The 18,827-nt window shown below is 38.4% G+C and overlaps 4 protein-coding genes across 6 annotated transcripts; 2 read left to right on the top strand and 2 right to left on the bottom strand.

The window, feature by feature from the left end:
* Nucleotides 1-32: 32 nt before the first annotated feature.
* On the bottom strand, nucleotides 33-7,692 carry sfxn1 (sideroflexin 1). 2 transcript variants are annotated; one of them, XM_041989518.1, is made up of 11 exons: nucleotides 7,611-7,692; nucleotides 5,780-5,949; nucleotides 5,509-5,679; nucleotides 5,307-5,405; nucleotides 5,122-5,197; nucleotides 4,716-4,801; nucleotides 3,564-3,691; nucleotides 3,433-3,482; nucleotides 3,173-3,222; nucleotides 2,524-2,571; nucleotides 33-2,375 (listed from the first exon to the last, which is right to left on the bottom strand). In XM_041989518.1, the coding sequence occupies exons 2-11, from the start codon at nucleotides 5,941-5,943 to the stop codon at nucleotides 2,279-2,281; spliced, it is 969 nt and encodes a 322-aa protein (XP_041845452.1). In that variant the 5' UTR covers nucleotides 5,944-5,949; nucleotides 7,611-7,692; the 3' UTR covers nucleotides 33-2,278. The 2 variants fall into 2 exon arrangements, with proteins under 2 accessions (XP_041845452.1, XP_041845450.1); XM_041989516.1 differs by having other exon boundaries at nucleotides 5,780-5,945; nucleotides 7,611-7,684.
* A 222-nt stretch (nucleotides 7,693-7,914) lies between these two features.
* On the bottom strand, nucleotides 7,915-12,018 carry LOC121643552 (serine/threonine-protein phosphatase 2A catalytic subunit alpha isoform-like). Its single transcript, XM_041991022.1, has 7 exons — nucleotides 11,823-12,018; nucleotides 11,121-11,330; nucleotides 10,815-10,988; nucleotides 10,638-10,727; nucleotides 9,980-10,141; nucleotides 9,257-9,375; nucleotides 7,915-9,145 (listed from the first exon to the last, which is right to left on the bottom strand). The coding sequence occupies exons 1-7, from the start codon at nucleotides 11,922-11,924 to the stop codon at nucleotides 9,073-9,075; spliced, it is 930 nt and encodes a 309-aa protein (XP_041846956.1). The 5' UTR covers nucleotides 11,925-12,018; the 3' UTR covers nucleotides 7,915-9,072.
* A 1,193-nt stretch (nucleotides 12,019-13,211) lies between these two features.
* Nucleotides 13,212-16,144, top strand: atp5po (ATP synthase peripheral stalk subunit OSCP). Its single transcript, XM_041991113.1, has 7 exons — nucleotides 13,212-13,296; nucleotides 13,606-13,656; nucleotides 13,762-13,872; nucleotides 13,983-14,112; nucleotides 15,379-15,491; nucleotides 15,649-15,735; nucleotides 15,880-16,144. The coding sequence occupies exons 1-7, from the start codon at nucleotides 13,270-13,272 to the stop codon at nucleotides 15,988-15,990; spliced, it is 630 nt and encodes a 209-aa protein (XP_041847047.1). The 5' UTR covers nucleotides 13,212-13,269; the 3' UTR covers nucleotides 15,991-16,144.
* A 292-nt stretch (nucleotides 16,145-16,436) lies between these two features.
* On the top strand, nucleotides 16,437-17,811 carry si:ch1073-44g3.1 (UPF0461 protein C5orf24 homolog). 2 transcript variants are annotated; one of them, XM_041991228.1, is made up of 2 exons: nucleotides 16,437-16,657; nucleotides 16,914-17,811. In XM_041991228.1, the coding sequence occupies exon 2, from the start codon at nucleotides 16,917-16,919 to the stop codon at nucleotides 17,583-17,585; it is 669 nt and encodes a 222-aa protein (XP_041847162.1). In that variant the 5' UTR covers nucleotides 16,437-16,657; nucleotides 16,914-16,916; the 3' UTR covers nucleotides 17,586-17,811. The 2 variants fall into 2 exon arrangements, with proteins under 2 accessions (XP_041847162.1, XP_041847161.1); XM_041991227.1 differs by lacking the exon at nucleotides 16,437-16,657 and adding an exon at nucleotides 16,674-16,821.
* The last annotated feature ends 1,016 nt before the right edge of the window (nucleotides 17,812-18,827 follow it).

Below are 18,827 nucleotides of genomic sequence, written 5' to 3'. Positions count from 1 at the left end.
GACGTACGCTCATTACCACACAGACACCAGCACACCAGTATCAACTTTATTTTATCCAGTTAGTTCGAGCATTACATCACCCCCAGAGTACTGCACAGCAATCAAATACAGTTTTTTCACATCATTTTAAAACTTAATTTAAAATTAATGCAATGACTTCTTCCTTTTGAGTCCCTTTTGCATCTATTTGACTGCAGCGAAATGCGATTTGTTGTGGTAGGGTCGAGCTTGTGAGTGTGTTCATTATTAGGTAGTTAAATTTTTAACATAAAACAAATGAGCTCTCAACTGCAATTAAATGTTAAATGATAGTTTCATATTTCTTCCCATTTTTCCTCCCTCACAAGAATGCAGTACAAAATGATTGTGGCCATGAAACTGAGCAGATGTAAGATTTAAAAATATGCAGCATTTGACGTGTTACAATATTGTGCTTTTCTAGACTAACACACCGTAAACACCTGGAACTGGAAAATGCTACATTCAGTTACCTTGAACACGAGAATAACAAACTTTAAATCGGCAAGGAGCAGCTCCGATTCGTCTTTCTGTAAGAACACTGAGAACCAAAAGTAAAGTTACTTATACAGCAATACACGTGGGGAAATTACAGCATTTTAAACATTTAACAACTTCCAGAAATTACACCACAATGAGGAAAGGATGCAGTGGAACTAAATCAATCTTCACAAGTTTGTCATATTTCAATTAAAAAAAATGTAAACATTTGCATTAAATGGAGCACATAATCCTGTTACACATTTGGTCCTTAAACATACATTTAAAATTCATAATATGAATTAGTTGTTTTTAGATTTTGTGGCTTTAAGTCCATCTTTTTTTATTCTCATCCCTGAATTGAAAATATATAACTGATGTAATGTCACAGTTTTGTGCACTAGCAGAATAGAAGACAGGAGTCCACCAGTAGAGAGTTCACACCACCAGCTGTGTCCAAACACAGCTGATTGTCAAGAATATTAACTGCTGCAGTACAAAGAATGGGTGGGGGGGGAGCAGTGTTACATCAGCCTGCACCTGCTTTATCAGCCCACCATGCTTGAACTCTGTCATAGTGTGCTCACATAACTGTAAGCAAATTTTTTAACCAATACTGTGAAATACGATGAAGCACGAGGCAGGAGACTGTTGCTGCAGATTCCTAGCTGAGAGTTTCTACATTCCTCATGCTCACCAGGCTGAAATGTTTCACAGAAATGTAAAAAAAAAAACAAAAAAAAAAAACAGAATTCATGACGGGGAAAGGTCTGATAAAGTCAGAGTGTTTAGGGCATTTTCCCTAACAACTTACACTACTCCAAATATATCTAGAAATGTGCTTTAAAACTTCAAAATCAATATGATTGAACTTCTACAGAATTTCAAAATGTGCCACCTTGTGCAGTACCTACGTAAGTCATTGAATTTACATCATCACATCGTCTTTGAGATTTGGCATCTTAGAAGTAAGAGTGAACATAGTGCCTGTGTGTTAAGTAATAACCTGTGAGAGAGCGCATGGTTACGTCCAATGATGCTCAGGTGAGGAGTGGTTTGTTCATAACATGTCTGGCAAGTAGAATAAATATGTGAAAGACTGATTATTAAGACAAATAGCACCATGTTGGCCCATCAATGGCTGCCACCATCATTACATCAAATGTTACATGGCAGATTCCTTGAGTATTGTTTTTATGATACGTGGTTAGACGTAAGGAGACTCGTTTCATGTTACTGTTTTGGCAATTAAACTCAATTCAAGTAAGATAAATTACTCTTTGAAATAAATGTAGGAGTTTGTAGATATCTAAAAAAAATGTGAGTAAAGATTTGGCAAATGTGACAACCGCAAAACTGATTATAATCAGGTAAAAAGCAGGTAAATAATAAACTGGCCTCCAGCCTTAAGTAGGAAAGTATGACAAAGGGTTTGTGGCAATATATGATCAACAAGTCACCACTTTAAAAAAAAGTCCACTTTAAACAATCTAACAAGGGCCACAATACATTTGTTTTGAGAAATGTTAAACTTTTTAATCTGGTCCAGCTAGAGAAAACCTTCCCTAGCACTTCCTATAAATTCAACAATCACACTGACAAAAGTGAACATCTCATTACAAAGAGGCTAACTGAGAGAGGGAGTCTTCAAATGTCCATCTGAATGGTGGAAATGAGACAAAAACTTAACTTTGGCACACTGAATGAGGAGAGCTGGCAGAGAGGTGAGGGCCGAGGCTGTAGCTGTGTCACGGCAAAGTTTGGATGAGGGGCTACACACTCATAGCCCTTTGTTGAAGTACACCCTCTCCACTTCTGGGTGGCTGGCCCGGATTTTCTCCTGCAGCTCTGGCTCCAGGCGGCTGACTGACATAGAGCTGGATAGGGTGGGGGAGTGAAACACATTCAGAGTAGGCATGTAATGTGACCTCTGAGGCAGAAAAGAATCCTGCACACTGCAATTATTCAGCTTGAGGAAGATGAGACTTACTGTTATCTCTGGGTCAAGTTTAGAAATTCACTCACCTCTTCTGAGGGAACAATGCGCAGCACAGAGGAGTAGCAAACACCAGGCTAAAGAAAAAAAAAACAACATGCATGAAAGATGCAGGCATATGAGCCACTCTGGCATCATTAGAAGACATAATTAGAGGGCAAATGTGGTTGATTGTCAAGCAAAATGTAAATTCAGTACACCCCTACACACAACCATATGCACCACAGCAGGTCTGGACTGATGTTTGAGCCATTTGGCAGGATGTACTGCTAATCACTGTCATGTCATTTGAAGCAAAGGAAAGCTGCACATGATATTAAATGGTCACGCTAAGCTTGATCAGAGGGGAGGAGGATGCATCAGTGAAACGTTGGGATGATGTGTGTGTGTGTGTGTGAAAAATCTTTCATAGGAAGAAAGAATGGGATCTGTGAAAACAAGAGATTAGATCTATCACCAACACAATTAGCTCTTATAAGCGCATTTTCATCAGACTTACCACACAGAAACTTCAATGGCCAAATTTAAAATGATGCCATATATGTATATATATATATATATATATATAAATAAATAAATTTTCTTTTTGTGTTATATAGCAGTTGTAAGAAACTCGGCTAAAATTTCAAAGGTATCCCCCATGAGAGCTTATCAGGTGGGCCATCTTTGACAACTCACCAGAATCCCACCAGGCTGACTTGAATAGGTGCACTCATCCATGGGAACTTCTGAAAAGACCAGGCAGAAAAACCAATGAGGGACACAAAAGCAGCGATGAACTCCAGTACCAGTGTGGCATCAGCAGTTTTTGCTCCTCTAATGAGTGATTAGTTAAAAAAAAATCTCACCATTTTAGCTTCCTTGTATTTCTAAATCATTATTTACTCCGTTCCTCAATTTGTGCCTTAAAGGGAGCAACTAATTTAGAAAAGTCTTACCTTCAGAAATGCCTTCTTTTCCAGATGATTCATTAAAAATGGGGGAATAGCTGAAAAGACACAGATGAAATATGAATTAATGCAGGATAACCCTGAAGTATCTAAACTGAAATGACAGATGTTTGATTTACCCATTCCTGGAGAGGCCATGAGGATCCTGGAGACCACAACCTGAGAGATTGCCTGCTGTGCAGCTTTTGTTGATTCTCCTAACCTGTTGTCGTTTTCATCTGTTATGGGAATGCCATGTTGGAGCTCCCTGCAGACAAAGAAAAATTTTTATTAGAATAGGCTTTATTGACAATATGCAGTTTCATGTACAATGAAGTTCTGAGGGGGCTACTAAAGCTGAACTGGACGCAGGTCCTCCTGAAAAAGTGAACACACTGCAAAGCATTTGTGAAAATGCTATAAGATGAGATTCACAAGGAAGTGATAGTCAGGGGTTTTCAATAAACAGGATAATGATCATGTGATTGGATTTTATTTAAAGAATGGGAAGAATGATGGTCTACATAATGTCTGTGTTAAGACGCCATTGAAGGAGATTTCTGAGGACCTCAGGAAAGAAAAAAAGTTGTTGATCCTTATTACGATGGAAAGGATTATAAATCAATTTAGATCCCACCTACAGTCAGATAAACTGGACCTTCAAGGTATTAATCTTCAGTAAGTTCACAAAGGATCTCAGGGTAACTTGAACAAACAAACGGGCTAATCTCAGAGGTTAATGTTAATATTCTTGAGTCAACCATCAGGGCACAGCTACAAGGACACAGACGCTGCTCTCCAAAGGGAACATTGTGTCAGACTGCAGTTTGCCAGAGACCATGTGGACCAGCCAGAGCAACACAGGAAATGTTTTGTGCACAGATGAGACTAAAATAGAACTTTCTTAATTTAATTAAAAGAGATTTGCTTGAAAGAAGGAATACACTCCTACACAAGAACCTTATCCTATCTGTAAAACATGGCGGTAGTATCATGGTTTGGGTCTGTTTTGCACAATCTGGGCCATGATGGCAAGTCATGACTGACAAATCAATGACTTCTGAATCATTCATGTCCCGATATTTTCCTTTAGAATTAGCAAGAATGATTAAGAATATGTTACATCTGCATTATTTTGTATTTTTTTTATGGTGGTGCTTGAATATTTGTACATTTTAGGAAGTTTTTGTATTTACATTAAAAAAAAAGTTTTGACCTTGAAGCCATTATGTGTGAGGAAATCATCAGTCAGCTAAAGAAAAACTAAGTGTACTGTTTCATTTACTCCTTACCTTTGTCTCATTAGTGGGATGTTGATACAGTTAGCGGCAGCTACAGCAGCAAATGGAACAAACCGTCCAATCAGAGGTGAAATATGCTACGACAGGAGAACATGCAGACAAACATGAGGAAAAAAATTAATCAACGTAAACAGCAAGTTTAACTTTTCAGACTGGAAGTCTGTTAAATTTCACATGTTGGAGATGAAGGCTTTTTTTCTACCATACAGGAGGATGTTCAACACAAATAAAAAAAAAAATAATAATAACTGGCACATCGACTGATTACTGAGCAGTACCCTGCAAATAACATTCCTCCTCTATGACAAACATGCTTCCATCTTCATGCCAGCACATCAATGAGTCTGAGATCAATAAATTAAAATGAGATGCAGAATGGGGTTAGATGAACTGATACCTTTGTTAGTGCATTTAATCCTAGAGCGGTGGCAACTGCCCCTGTGGTGGCAGACACATAAGCTGTGCCAAGCTGACTGTAAACACAAGAATCACCAGTCACATCAAAGAAAAAACTGTTCATTCAACAACGGTTGAATTAAAGGGTCTATGTGCCAGTCTTAACGCTACCTGCCAGCTTCCTACCTGACTGTGATTGGAGCATCGCCACTCCTGTTCGTATAGTTGACTATTGCATTAAAGGACTGATTGATCCACTGCCAGAACAACACAGCAGGAGTTGTCCTGCAAGATTGTCAGAAGTAGTTAAGAATGATGCTTTTCTGGGTTTTAAACTTATATTTCCTTGCAAATATTATTCAGTAAAAAATTAAAAAGCAGATCTTACTTATAAAACGTCATCATGCATCCGGTGATCGTCATGTTCATAGGAACCTGTGCCGACATGCGACCGATCAAAATCATCTTCTCTCCGGTGTCAGGGTGAAAAGCTGAGTCAAAGACATATTTGGCTCTCCACAGTTCATCCTCTGTCAGCTCTGGAGACACTATACCTTTCCTGCAAGACCAGCCGGATAACAGCTTAAACCAACTCCACTTTTTACCCAGTATTAGCACCAACCTGACATTCTGTCAAGTGAAGTGCTGAGTTAATTTACCTGTAGTCAGTGATGATTTTGTGTGCATGTGCTAGTTGTTCATTGGTCAGGAGAACATTCCTGGGATCTGTGACAGTGAAGAAATGCTTGGCTCGTCCTATGAAAGTGCTCTGATCCCACCGGGGCTCCTTGATGTTTATGGAAGTTGATAGCTCTGATGCCATGTCTATCTGAGAAAAGAAAATCTTACAATAAGCATATCAGGTTGCTGTCAGTGCACAGTGTGACAAAATACATGGAAACAGTGATGCCAACCTAAAAACCCCCACTGCAGATAAGAAAAACTAACTATTGTGTTCATGTGTGTATTGTCTTCACTCTGATACTTTTACGGGAATCTGATGCCCTCTTCCTCCTGCACTCCATGCCTACTTTCAGCCAATATTTCTTTTGAAGTGACAAGTCAGACGAGGAGGACTCGTGGAATGCAAAGCTCTTTTCTTCACTGCTATGCTGCTAATTCAGCATATTGTTGCTATAGTGATGGCGTGACCTGACACAAGGGTTGTCAAGCGCTAAATTGCAAAGCCCAGCTACACACCAACCCTCAAATTGTATCTGAATAGCAGTTTATGGAAAGTGACAAAAGCCCACTGCATGCCTCTGCTGAAAATTACTAGAAAGCTACCATTTCTATCAGAAGCCAATATTGTTGTGTAAGCAATAATGTGCATTTCATTCAAACTTTTCTTTCCTATTCTGAACCCATATGAGATCAGCTTGGACTGAACAGCACAATCAGAAGTATTATCATTGGAGATGTGTATGCAGCATACTCATTCTTCCCTGTGTGTGAGTCCATGTAACCCAGTCTGATCTGGTTTTTAACTATTTGTTCTTTGGACCAGATAATCCACTGTGTGGGGGGCAAGCACACCACAGTGGAGCAGTAGGTCTATGCATGGAACATGGAGCTGCAAGAATCTGAAATTGCACCAAAGATGGCTGCTGGATTGACAACAAAATAGAAAATCTGTCTTCTATTATGGACGTAGAGCGGTACATAGGGCATACTGTCTCTTTAAATTGAATTAAACTCAATGGGGTTCTCACGAGATGGGCACAAGACACCCCCTTCTTTGAACAACAAAACACCAAATTACCGGTATGTACCAAGGTTGCAAGGCATTTCCTGTCGCCAGAGTCCAAGTTAATAGCATTAATGCTATAATAAATCACATATTACTGTGGTATGAGAGGAATGAACTTTGGAGAGAGTCGTCCTTTGATCCATAAACCTTGAGCTGCTTCTACCCTTACTCTCAACCAATCAACGGCAGCCTGCGTGGCCACATATTAACCTGCAATTTACAACAACTCCACAATTGTATGCATCATTTAAATACTACCATCATGCAGCGTGATGGCAGTTCTTATTTAATCGTTTTTTCTTGAAAAAGAAAAAGAAGAAGATTGGAAAAAAAGACTAGTCTTAGGCTGAGAAGCGCAGACTTCTGTCTGTGGTCGCAGGGTAAACATGCTCTGAGACTGGTAACGCTTTATTGTTCAACCCGACGTAGACCAGTCAAATCTGGACTCTTAACTGGAGGTGTTTCCACATCTGGAGAAAAAAAGAAAAGGAAAAAAAGGAGACACCGAAATCTCCTTCAAACGATTCAAATCTAAATGTTATCATTTTCGTGGGCTAATAAGGAACGACATCTGTCTGTCTCGATAATTGTCCAGCTGTGAACCCCAGATTCAACTAGTATCAGCAGGCTTTCTGAAGGAGCCAAACTGTCTAATCATGTATGCTCCCGATCTGAGACAGACTACGGTCGATACTTTCCTCTCTGTGGATTCATTGGAGAAAAACGCACGGGTTACTTACTGCACTGTGGGGCTCCAGGAGTCCGCAGAAGGTGTCCCTGACAAGCTGCAGCCAGCTAATTTTTCATGCAACAGCGTCAGCAGCACAGCCACAGAGAACACAGAGCCACATCCCTCCCAGTACCCGGAAACACCCCGAGAAAATAAAACTCTTACCTTTATGTTCACGTCGGGAAAATAATAAGGGTAGGATTAATATTTCACGAAATAGCCTTTTTTAAGAGAAATACATGCTGATACTACAATGAGTTGTGAAATAGCATGGTCAAAGATAAACATTTGAAGGCACAAAGCGTTAGTTTTTTAAAACCATGCCTTTATTATGAAGTGAACCAGGTGCTACATCCGTTAACGCTCGATGCATTTCTGTAAACTTGATTCAAGGGCAGTAAATTATTAATATACGTTAAAACTTTGGATAATTTCCACACACGCGACTGTATATACAACAGACTGGCATTAATAGGCGATACCAACGTCTTATGAAAAGATAAATGGTCCGAAAAAATAAAGAAAGAAAGCATTTCGTTCATAAATGTACATTAAAAGAAACATACAATGTAAACAAAATATGAGTAAACAAATGTTTGAAATAACGGCGTGGAAACTAGTAATATAATATCTTTCTTATTTAAAAAAAAAAAAACTAAACAACATTACCAAATTAATTGTAAAAAATAAACGTAAAATCACTATTTTCTACACCTACTGATTATCACTCCGCTGCCTCGTAACATATTTTAGGTTTCTGTCTCCATCTAGTGGTCACTAATAATAACAACAGGTAGTAATCTCAATCTGCTTTTGGAAATAATGACGAAGCAATTTTAGCTTTTTATTCTAGGATGTTAGAGGCTGTAAAACAATTGAGTCATTTTAAGTCATTTAGTCCCTTGTGCCACTATTGCAGATTTAAATTAATTGCATTAACGTCCATGAGGGACAAAAGAATAATAGCTACTTATTTAATAGAGTATAAATTGAGCACAATCTGTCAGTGCCATGTGATAAAACATAAATACAAAAGTGCAAAGAGAACAAAATCTACATCTTACTTCACAAAAAAACTGTTGAGCATCATTACAAAGACAAAAGAGTTCACATGATATGTACTGCAGCCTTTGATCTGAGGTCATGCCAAATAAAAGATGCAGCTTAGAAACTTTATATTGCAAACATATTAAGAACAAAACACGAAAATTAAACCTAATCATTATTATCAGCCTTAAGTCATTAATTTTTCCTGACAAAACCAGCAGGTATTACAACAGCAGTGTTAAGAGCAACAACCATTTTTAGCAGTTATAACATCATGCACAGAGTTATAAATTGAAAAGGTGGTAGTATGTAGCTAGGTGTGAAAGTTTCCATTGAGCATTGATAATGGCACGAAATTTGTGTCAGACTGAACGCTTCTTTTCTGCTGCCTCTGTGCAGCCTGTTACCATTCTCTCCAGTGATCTTTACAGGAAGTAGTCCGGCGTACGCCGTGTCACATGAGGCTCTCCTCTGCGCGGCGCTGGGTCAAACTGTAGGCTAAAATAAACCCACATCAATATTTACAAATCAAATGTTTTTTGCAAACATTAGGATTACATTTGTGGAAGAAACACTCATGTATTTTCAGGTTCATGTAACTTTACTTACAAGGAGTATTTCAATGTGTCATCAAGTTCCATGATTGCTGCCTGGTTTCCACAACGGTAGCAATAGTTTGGCGCGCTGAAGATTGTCACAACATTGCGATCGTGGCACCAGTTATACCCCTAAATCATGGGATTAGTTGCATGTTAATAATTTATAAATGCACAACACAAAATGTTTAAAAAACATATAGTATAGTTCTGAAGCACTTTTGCTTTGGCAACACTAAGCGTTATGGAACTGATGGAGGACGAGTGCTGCTGTTTGTGAAGTGAAAGGTTTCTCAGTTCTTGCTGGATCCTTATTTTCATCTTGAATAACCTTGAGTCCACAAAAGCTTTCAAAATTTCTGATCTTTTTTTATTAATTTTACGGTGGCCAACTCCTCTGAATATTTACCTCTGTAAAAGACACTTTCTGTGAGCTTTCCTTTTTCTTGTTATTTTCTTGATTTCTGCCTTTATTAAGATACCAGAGTTTTTTCAATACAAAACTTTGCAAATGATTTATTGCTCCATGTGAAACGCGGTGTTTTAAATGAGGTGCTATCCTCAAATTTAAAAAAGTAGATATTTCTTTAAAAAAAAACTAAAAATTAAATAAAACAGATGTGCTGTTTCTATACTATTTTCAGTTAAAGGGACCATATGATTTGCAAACTTTCTTGGAAAGAGTGTCATACATCAGTATATTCATAATTATTTTCAGTAAATAAAGTCAGATTACCTCCATCACCAGCTGATGGGCTCTTGAAACCAAAGTTAAGCCATTTGCGTGATTGAAGGTCTCAGATATGTCCTGCCCAAATGTGTAGCCTGCACCACGGGGAGAGATCCCCCAGCCACCACGGTCATCTGGATCTGACCATAACAAGTCACACATGGGACCCTAAAAATGGACAGAACATTAGAATATCTACTGCACATGCAATGTAAAGCACTATTAAAAATTAAAAGACTTAAGTTTTAGCAAACTGAATATTAAATAAAGACTTTTTGAAACAATATTATTGAATATGTTGGTGCAGATTTTCAGTCATCCAGGTCAGGTTAATCAAAAAAAGCTTGAATAAAGTTGACTGGACTTCTATTTCTTGGTTCTTAAAAACATTTCTGAGAAGTGAAACGCCCTCAAGAACCAAGAAACAGAAGTCCAGTTGACTATATTAAAACTCATACAATGTGCCCATTTTACAGAATAAATATGATGATGGCCAATGTTGATATAACCCTGTAATTATATAGCTCTCACCAAAGTGCTTAAACAGAAAATCTCTAGTAACTAATTTCTAAAAAAAAAAAAGTTATCACTGTGTGTTTATTGGGGAAAAAAGTCTGATATCTGATAAAATCTGATAAAAGTAAAATTCATAAGCACAGTGTACCTCATGAGGAACTTCCTGCAAGCGATCCAGCGCTCGAATGTGTTCCAGTGTGTCTATTGAAGGTGATAATCCTCCATGGAGGCAGAAAATCTAAGACGAGAGAGAAAATAAATTAAAGAATCTCCAAATCGGTGCTTTGTGTTACAATGAATGCCACATGTGGAAACACAACCTTACCTGGTTATCTACTAGTGCTGTAAGAGGCAGATAATCAAACAGGTCTGTGAAGTACTTCCAAACATTGGCATTTCCATATTTTCTTAGGCATTCGTCATAAAAACCGTACACTTGTGTGATCTGTCTGCTCTCATGATTCCCTCTGAGAATTGTGATTCGTTCACGAAACCTTACCTGTAAAAGCAACAAAAACTAAGCATTTAGAGGCAACACACAATAATATTGCCACTCTGCAAAAACAAAGCAAAGTCTCTCTCTCTTTTATTTTATTTTATTGTTTTTATTATTTTATTTTTTTTTTTTTACCTTTAGAGAAACCAGAAGTGTGACTGTCTCCACAGAGTAATAACCTCTGTCAACATAGTCTCCCATAAAGAGATAGTTGGTATCTGGGGACTTCCCTCCAATCTTAAAGAGCTCCATAAGGTCATGAAACTGTCCATGAACGTCTCCACAGACAGTTACCGGACATCTCACCTCCTGTACATTTGACTCCTTTGTCAAAATCTCCTTGGCCTTTAATAGACACAAAAGAGGAAGATGTCAGTGAACGGGTAACACACAACACACTGCGGTGAGGAGACAGTGGTAGTGCATCGGATGGACGGATTGAGTCTTATTTTAACCAAACAATTACCATGAATCATTTTCAGATCGTGCGGCATGCAAGAGACTATTTCAGTTTGTTGTGGTCCAATGCTGAAGAGGTACCATCAGTGGGCGTAGCAAAGGGAAAACATATTGCAGACATCCTCCTCCATGTTCTAGGCTAGCGTTTTTCCCTAGACATGAACTGCATGCAGCAGCTGTCATATGCTGTTCTTCAAAGCAATGCCATATGCTGGAACTACTGTTTTTCACAAATAAATAAATAAATAAAATTATTACTAATATTGGAGATTTAGGAGCTGTAACAGCTAACGGTCCCCTAGCACCGAGGAAAGCTAATGTGTGTGTGTGTGCGGGGGTATTATTCTTAAGTAGCCTGTAACTATGCGCAAACCATACCTTTTCACAGAGGACTTTGACCTGGTTCTCTGATAGCTGTTTACACTCATTCAGTTGTTCAATCCATCCGTCCAACTCCTTGGTGAATGACTTGTCGTCCATGCTTAATTTGCAGTCAGCCAGTGATCCGACCAGTTTTAAAATTCCTTGTCCTGAGCTACGCAACGTTAGCAAGCTTTCTAATCATCCGCTGGGTGCTGCAGTTTATTGGCGATAAAAGTCTTCTGTTCATATGATACAAGGATAATGTAGTCGTCTTTGCGCTATATTCGTACAGTTATCCATTTGCATCCTTAGGACTATGGAAGTATGTCAACCTTGCTCATCCTGTCCAAAGCGGGGCTGATTAGGTGATCAACACTACGTCACGTCACTGTACCCAGAGTAGGCGTTTTTTTTTGTTTTTTTTTTTTAAGTTAGCTGTTTACAAAGGTTATGTACTTAATAAAGGTTTTCTGATCATCAAAAATTTGCTTCTAGATTTCTGAATAGCGGTGACTCATAAGTTGAATTTCTCACTGTCCTACCTCCCCCCTGCTGGATGAAACCGGAAACAGGACCAATGGTTAACACAAGACTAGCAAGTTAGTTGCTGAGTTGCTGGAATTAGTCTATTCATCATCAGATAATGCTATCTCAAACAGTAACAAAGAATCTAACTAAACATTGCTCAGTATACTACAACATTTAGCATAAAACTTGCAAAAAATGTTTGCGTCCTTATTTAGTATGAAACAATACTGGTGCTGGTAAATATAGCTAATTTGGTTAACAGATGATTCACCAATGAAAACAGGCCTTATGTTATCTATTTGGCTATCAAGAAGCTATCACAAAGGTGCTAGTTTACAATATATTTTTTAGGGCTGGTTTTTAGCCATTTACCTTCATCATCTATACCAGGCAGCCATATCTGTTATAAAAAAAAACACTGGTTAAATCATAGCCAGCCTGCATTACCTTATTAAATATATTCAGTTAACAAAAATTCAAGTGGTAACCACCACTGTTACACAAACTATCTCTCTCTCTCTCTCTCTCTCTCTCTCTCTCTCTCTCTTTCTCTTGTCCACTAGCACACCGAAAGAGTCAATCTATACAGACACAATAACGACATATGAAAAAATATTAGGCTACACAATGAACCTGCTGAGAGGGCACAGACATTTTGAAATGTCACATGTATTGTTAATAACTAAAGTGCACTTTGTTAATAACTAAAGACAGCCAGAAATTACACTTAGGACATTTATAAGTTGACTGAAGGGTTATAACATGAACTTTCGCGCATTTTAAAATATGTACTCCACAGTGGTTGACATTTCTGCACTTGTCAGAAGGACCCAGCGCCGCGCACATGAAAAACTACATTACCCACGGCAAGAGGGATTTTTCTCAAAAGCGCATGCGTAGTCTATTGCTCTGCTCTGGACAGCTGTAGGAGAAAATGGCAGCGTTCATGCTAGGACAGCAGGTAAGACATTCGGGTGGTTTTGGTAATTTAAATGCTCTAATTCCTGTCAAAGCCGTTGTTTTTTTGTATCCTAAGAATATGTGGTAATCACTGTATTTATGCGGGTGATCAGAAGGTAACTCTAAACGTATAACAGATGTACACGAGGCATTGCACTTGAATGACTGCTAACGTGTTAGCCTACTAGCTAACAGCTTCTAACGTAAAAGGTACCAAGCGCGTCAACAGTTTATCATCTCAAGTTTTGCCTTGTTTTTTTTCTTTTTTTTCCTTCTTAATATATAAATATATATTCTTTTAATTTCATAGGCCCGCCAGTTTAGCTCGTCTGTGATCAGACCTGCAGCAAAACTGGTTAAGGTAAAGAACGTCAAACTATGCCGATTATAATCCTCATCTATCAGTGGTTCTTAAAATGTGTTTACGCAATTTTATTAAATATATTTTGTATGCATATCCCATTAGCCTCCCATAACGGTGTATGGAGTGGAGGGTCGTTATGCCACGGCTCTGTTCTCAGCTGCCAGTAAGCAGAACAAACTTGACCAAGTGGAGCAGGAGTTGGGGAAAGTCTCTGTGAGTTATTTATTAATTTGGTCATTGTAAATTTCAGTTGCTAATGCCATGGAATAATGAAATGATTATTTTCCTAAATATTTCATTGATCTTTTTACCATTTTGTTTAGGCCCTGATCAAGGACCCCAAGCTGTCAAATATTGTAATGAACCCTCATGTCAAGCGCAGCATCAAGCAGAAAACCTTCAACGATGCTCTTACAAAGGCCAAACTTTCACCCATCACTGTCAACCTCATCAGTGAGTGTTCTTTGAAGATGGTTCAACTCTCCTCTTGTTGCTATGTGTTTGACCTCCGTGGTTACTGGATGTTATTGTAATTGCAGAGCAGACAATGTAAATATTAGTAATTTCATTTAGTTTTTTGTAATATTAATATATATCACGGTGGATGTGGAGTAAATCAAAATATACTTTCCCTAGTTAATATTTCTTAGGTTTATTACCAGCTGGAATGCTTTTATGCATTTTAAAAGTATTCATAGGATTGAATATGGGAGTCTTACATTTTTTGTATTTTGAAATACATAGTTTGAAAATGTATTTAATTTCAATATAATATAAGTTTGGCTTACAAACATTCAAAGATTTATTTGAATGATTTGTGCCTGATTGAGTTAATTGTAACAGAATGGTAGCTCAAAGCCTCGTGCTGCTCAAGACAGGAGATGTACAGTTGTGTATTGTAACAAAGAAATAATTTTACTTTTACTTTCCTTGGTTAAGATTCAGTGATGACCTAATGATGACATAGCAATGCATGTTGACTTTTTTCTTTTTTGGAATCCTGAAATTGTAATGCTATTTGTACTAACTTTACAAAAACAAACAAAAAAGAAAACCTAATAGGTACGTCTGTTTCAAGCATTGTCATATGTTGCCATCCTTCATTTTTCTGTGCGTCTTTTACATTGGTAAAAGACGCATGGTTATGAAGATAATCCATGCACTAATGGGCAGTGCTGAGTTCAGAGTTTCCTCCCGTGTTCTAACATGGGTTTTGGCCAGTAATGCACCACTATAATGTTGTTTGCAACCACCCAACACCATCACACAGACTTTGTTTAAAAGCTCCCCCCATCTATACAGTTGTTGTCCTTGTTGTCATCGTCTTTTTTTTCCTTGTGTTCCTCTATACTGCTCAACACTGAACCCCACGGTTTCTGGTGGTATTGCTCCGTTTGCTACATCTAACCACAGATCCTCAAGGCCCCTGAAAACACGCCACGCGTGTAAACGATGCAGGAGATGGACAAACCTGTCTGCTTATCCATCTTCTGTGTCAAGCATTAATTGGGCCTTAAGTCAGCAAACGAAACCTGCATCAATCACCAGTTTTAGTAACTTCTATTTAACTTAACGTATGACCTGTTGGGGGAAAAAATGCAATACACTCTTGTCCCCAATCCAAAACTTTCAGGATTTGATACAAAGAAACAAAAGTGTTGAATATTGTTTAAACCTATCTTTTTGTGTTTTCCTTTTGTTTACATTTTTTTTAATCAGATGTTTTAGCAGATAATGGTCGTCTTACTCTAACTGGTGATGTTATCGGCGCGTTTGGCAAGATGATGAGTGCCCACCGTGGAGAGGTTCTTTGCTCTGTCACTACAGCTCAGGTATAACCTGGAAGGACATGCAAGATATGTCGATATTGAAAATGGTTAAACCACACAAATATCCATTTACTATATGGATTAGTCAAATAATTATTTTAAAACTGCATCTCAAGTAGAAAATACTGCCCTCACCAATGACTCTGTTTATTCATTTCAGCCCTTGGATGCGGCTAATGTTGCTGAGCTGAAAGTGGCACTGAACGGCTTTCTTCAAAAGGGTGAGACCATCAAGCTGGAAACTAAGGTACAGTTCAAAGGGATGGCCCCAGAAACATACAACCACTGATCAGATAAATTCTTAACATGATTAAAACTAGTATTGTGCCAGTTCACTGTATTACTGTTAATATTTTTGTGACCTGTTATTCCAACTATTTTCTCCTTGCAGTCAGATCCCTTAATCCTGGGTGGCATGATTGTCAGTATTGGAGACAAGTATGTGGACATGTCCACCAAAACAAAGATCCAGAAGCTGACTAAGCTCATCAGGGAGACTTAAGTCCTGTGGACTAAATTTTTCGAAAGGCGACCATCAGAGGAAAGCTGATAAATTTATATTGCTACTTGTTCTTGCACTGTGGTTGCTCCATAAACCCAGATAAACTGTCTGTGCTTAAGTTCATAATAACTGTTAATAAAAACTAAGAAAAAATGGAGACTGATCTTTGTCTTTGTCCCAGTTTAAAACAGATTCTAGTGAAGAGATAAAACACAAATCCAAGTGTATCATTACTAATAATTATTCGAAAATAACTAGTAATGACATGGTGAAAGAGTGAAAGTTGAACGTTTGCTTAAATATAGTAATTTTTCTCTTATTTCCATCTGAGATCTAAACGCTATAAATAAACGTCTTTGTTCAATATGATCTAAAACGTTGCATCACATATTTCCTGGAAGCTGTTTTGAGCATGCGCAGTAAGCTTTTACTTTTTTTTTTTTTTTTTTTTTTTTAACATTTTTTCCGTACGAAAATGGCTGCCACTAATCTAAACCTCTCCATAACGGATTAACTGTAGAAAACACCGTGCTGCTTATAGACAATAGTCTGAGACGGCAGAGCGCAGTTTGTGCAGCGCCTTTATGAAGATGTGGCTGTCAAAGAAGGGGAAGCATATACGAATGGAAATTAACCCTTTTCGGCCCAGTAATCAACAACAAATGAGGTACGACCTGATCATTTTACATTCTTGTAATTAATTATTTTCAGCAGTAGCCATTTACATCTGTCTTCGGGCATGTGCTTTCTGCAAACTAAAAATTTCGACACCACTGATTCTTGACGGAGCTTATGCTCTATGTGGCAGCGCTAAAAAGGCCTCCATCAAAAGTAAGCTAATGTGAAATTATCTTTGGATCTGTGTTTGTCACTGTACACGTGGCTTGTGTCGTAAATATGTATATTTCTCTGCACCCCAACAGAAAATGATGCATCAAGTGAGCAGCAGCAGCGGTGACTACTGTATGAGTGGACTGGCAGAGGACTGTCATCCAGCCAGCCACTTTGATTTATGTAGCACACAATCCAACAAATTCTACACCTCACCAACGACCCCTGGTTTGCAGCTGTCCCTTGCTGGCCTTGCCCCTTTACCACCAGGAGTGCACAAAGCCATGGCATGTCATTTGCAAGAGACCCAGAATGACTTCCAGCCACAGACTATGAGAATCAGGGCCAGTGAGGCTCTGGGACCTGATGGAACTAAGAAAAAGAAGGGCATTGTGAAATCAGGGCGGAGAGGGAGGCCGTCAGGGACCACTAAGTCAGCTGGATACCGTACAAGTACTGGGCGCCCACCTGGGACAACCAGAGCAGCTGGATTCAAAACCAGCCCAGGAAGGCCCCTGGGGACCACCAAGGCAGCTGGATATAAAGTCAGCCCTGGAAGGCCCCCTGGTAGTATCAAGAGTTTAGCTCGTCTCAAGAAGCTAGAGTTCGGTTGTGAGAGCGCCAAAGCTTTTGACTTTAGCAACTGCAGTGTTCCCAAGAAACTGGACTTCACTACCTGTGAAGTTCCAGCTTTTCCGTACACCACAATGGAGAAAACAGACCTCTGTGAGCCCAGCGGCAAAGTGGACGAAACCAACAAATAGTTCAGCTGTTATCTCCAACATTGCATGAGCATAAAGATGCCTCGGAAAACAATTCTAATATGCTGGCAGAATTTCTTTTCCCCTCGTTTTTACTATTTAGAATAGTTTTCACTGTACAATCTTTGACATACTCACCACTCTTTCATAAGAGATGACTGAATAATAGGATTTAGCACCAATGTGCCACACATGCATGTATTAACTGACAAGACTGTCATCAGTATAGGAAAAAAATGTATATCAGTTTGTGGTCCTTTTTATTATTTTTTTCCCAAGCCGTAGCCACAATCTTGTGACTTTTTTTTCTTCTTTTTTTTTTTTACTTTTTACTCTCATTGACAGTTAAACAAACCAACTTTTTCTTCAACATATGTATATAAATATGTAGTTGTCCTTTATGTGTGGTCAAGTATGTGTTTCCTCTTTCTTTTATAATCCAACACCATAACCGAAATTTATAATAATATTTTAATACCTTGAGCTTGTAAAACTTCTTTTCACCACAGTACTTGTTCTATTCAAATTTTGTAAATATAGTTTTCTTCACGTGTTGTAACAGCTTGTTTTCATCCTGAAACTCAATTGATCGTCACCCACATGTATCTGTTGTTATATTGATTATTAGGTTATAAATATCATAAAACATAAATATGTACCTGTTGTGGATTGTGTAATAAATACTAATGAGCTGTATGTAAAACCATAAAAACAGAAGTCGTCCTTTTCACAATTCCCCGTCCAGCTGAAAATAAGTAATTCTCCCTTGCAGACACAAGAGGGCTCGTGTCTCCAGACAGTAGTATTCACCTTGCAATAATAAATTAATTGACGCCTAGAACTGAATTATAACTTGTAGTAACACTTTTTTGGGGTATTTTCTTTCAAAGATGTGCGACAGAGGAGGAGGTTAAGAGAATAACGGCTTTGTTTATTTTAACTTCTCATTTCTATCTGATCTTTTCATGCAGGCGTTCACAAATAATGTTTTAAAAACTAATCGCACAGATCTGATGGCCTAAAACTACATTGTGCTGCAAAGTCAGCGCGTTCAGCTGGATGGTCTTTGAAACATTAGGACTGGCCCAGTACAGCGAATCCACCCTGTGTCATCTCCCATTTACGCGTTTGTGGATGTGTTTCGGTTTAATTTGCGGAGAATAGATTATGTGAACGCACGCCGACATACGGCTGCTGGCGTTTTATAATCATGTTTAAAAACAGCTTTCTGTAAAATCGTCGCCC

This window comes from Melanotaenia boesemani, chromosome 7 (genome assembly GCF_017639745.1).
Source record: "Melanotaenia boesemani isolate fMelBoe1 chromosome 7, fMelBoe1.pri, whole genome shotgun sequence".
Taxonomy (NCBI): Eukaryota; Metazoa; Chordata; class Actinopteri; order Atheriniformes; family Melanotaeniidae; genus Melanotaenia; species Melanotaenia boesemani.
This window is presented reverse-complemented; position numbering and strand designations above follow the sequence as displayed.

Bases quoted from the DNA above. Each gene is read 5' to 3' on its own strand.
- sfxn1 (XM_041989518.1), bottom strand. From the start codon at position 5,943: ATGGCATCAGAGCTATCAACTTCCATAAACATCAAGGAGCCCCGGTGG. The intron at 5,198-5,306 runs GTAGGAAGCTGG...TTGTGTTTACAG, and splicing joins GATGCTCCAATCACAGTCAG to TCAGCTTGGCACAGCTTATG. The intron at 3,223-3,432 runs GTAAGACTTTTC...TGGTCTTTTCAG, and splicing joins AAAAGAAGGCATTTCTGAAG to AAGTTCCCATGGATGAGTGC.
- LOC121643552 (XM_041991022.1), bottom strand. From the start codon at position 11,924: ATGGACGACAAGTCATTCACCAAGGAGTTGGACGGATGGATTGAACAA. The intron at 10,142-10,637 runs GTACACTGTGCT...GTCCATTTTTAG, and splicing joins TGCAGGAAGTTCCTCATGAG to GGTCCCATGTGTGACTTGTT. The intron at 9,376-9,979 runs GTAATCTGACTT...CCCATGATTTAG, and splicing joins CCCATCAGCTGGTGATGGAG to GGGTATAACTGGTGCCACGA.
- atp5po (XM_041991113.1), top strand. From the start codon at position 13,270: ATGGCAGCGTTCATGCTAGGACAGCAG. The intron at 13,297-13,605 runs GTAAGACATTCG...TTAATTTCATAG, and splicing joins CGTTCATGCTAGGACAGCAG to GCCCGCCAGTTTAGCTCGTC. The intron at 15,736-15,879 runs GTACAGTTCAAA...TTCTCCTTGCAG, and splicing joins CCATCAAGCTGGAAACTAAG to TCAGATCCCTTAATCCTGGG.
- si:ch1073-44g3.1 (XM_041991227.1), top strand. From the start codon at position 16,783: ATGCTCTATGTGGCAGCGCTAAAAAGGCCTCCATCAAAA. The intron at 16,822-16,913 runs GTAAGCTAATGT...GCACCCCAACAG, and splicing joins TAAAAAGGCCTCCATCAAAA to AAAATGATGCATCAAGTGAG.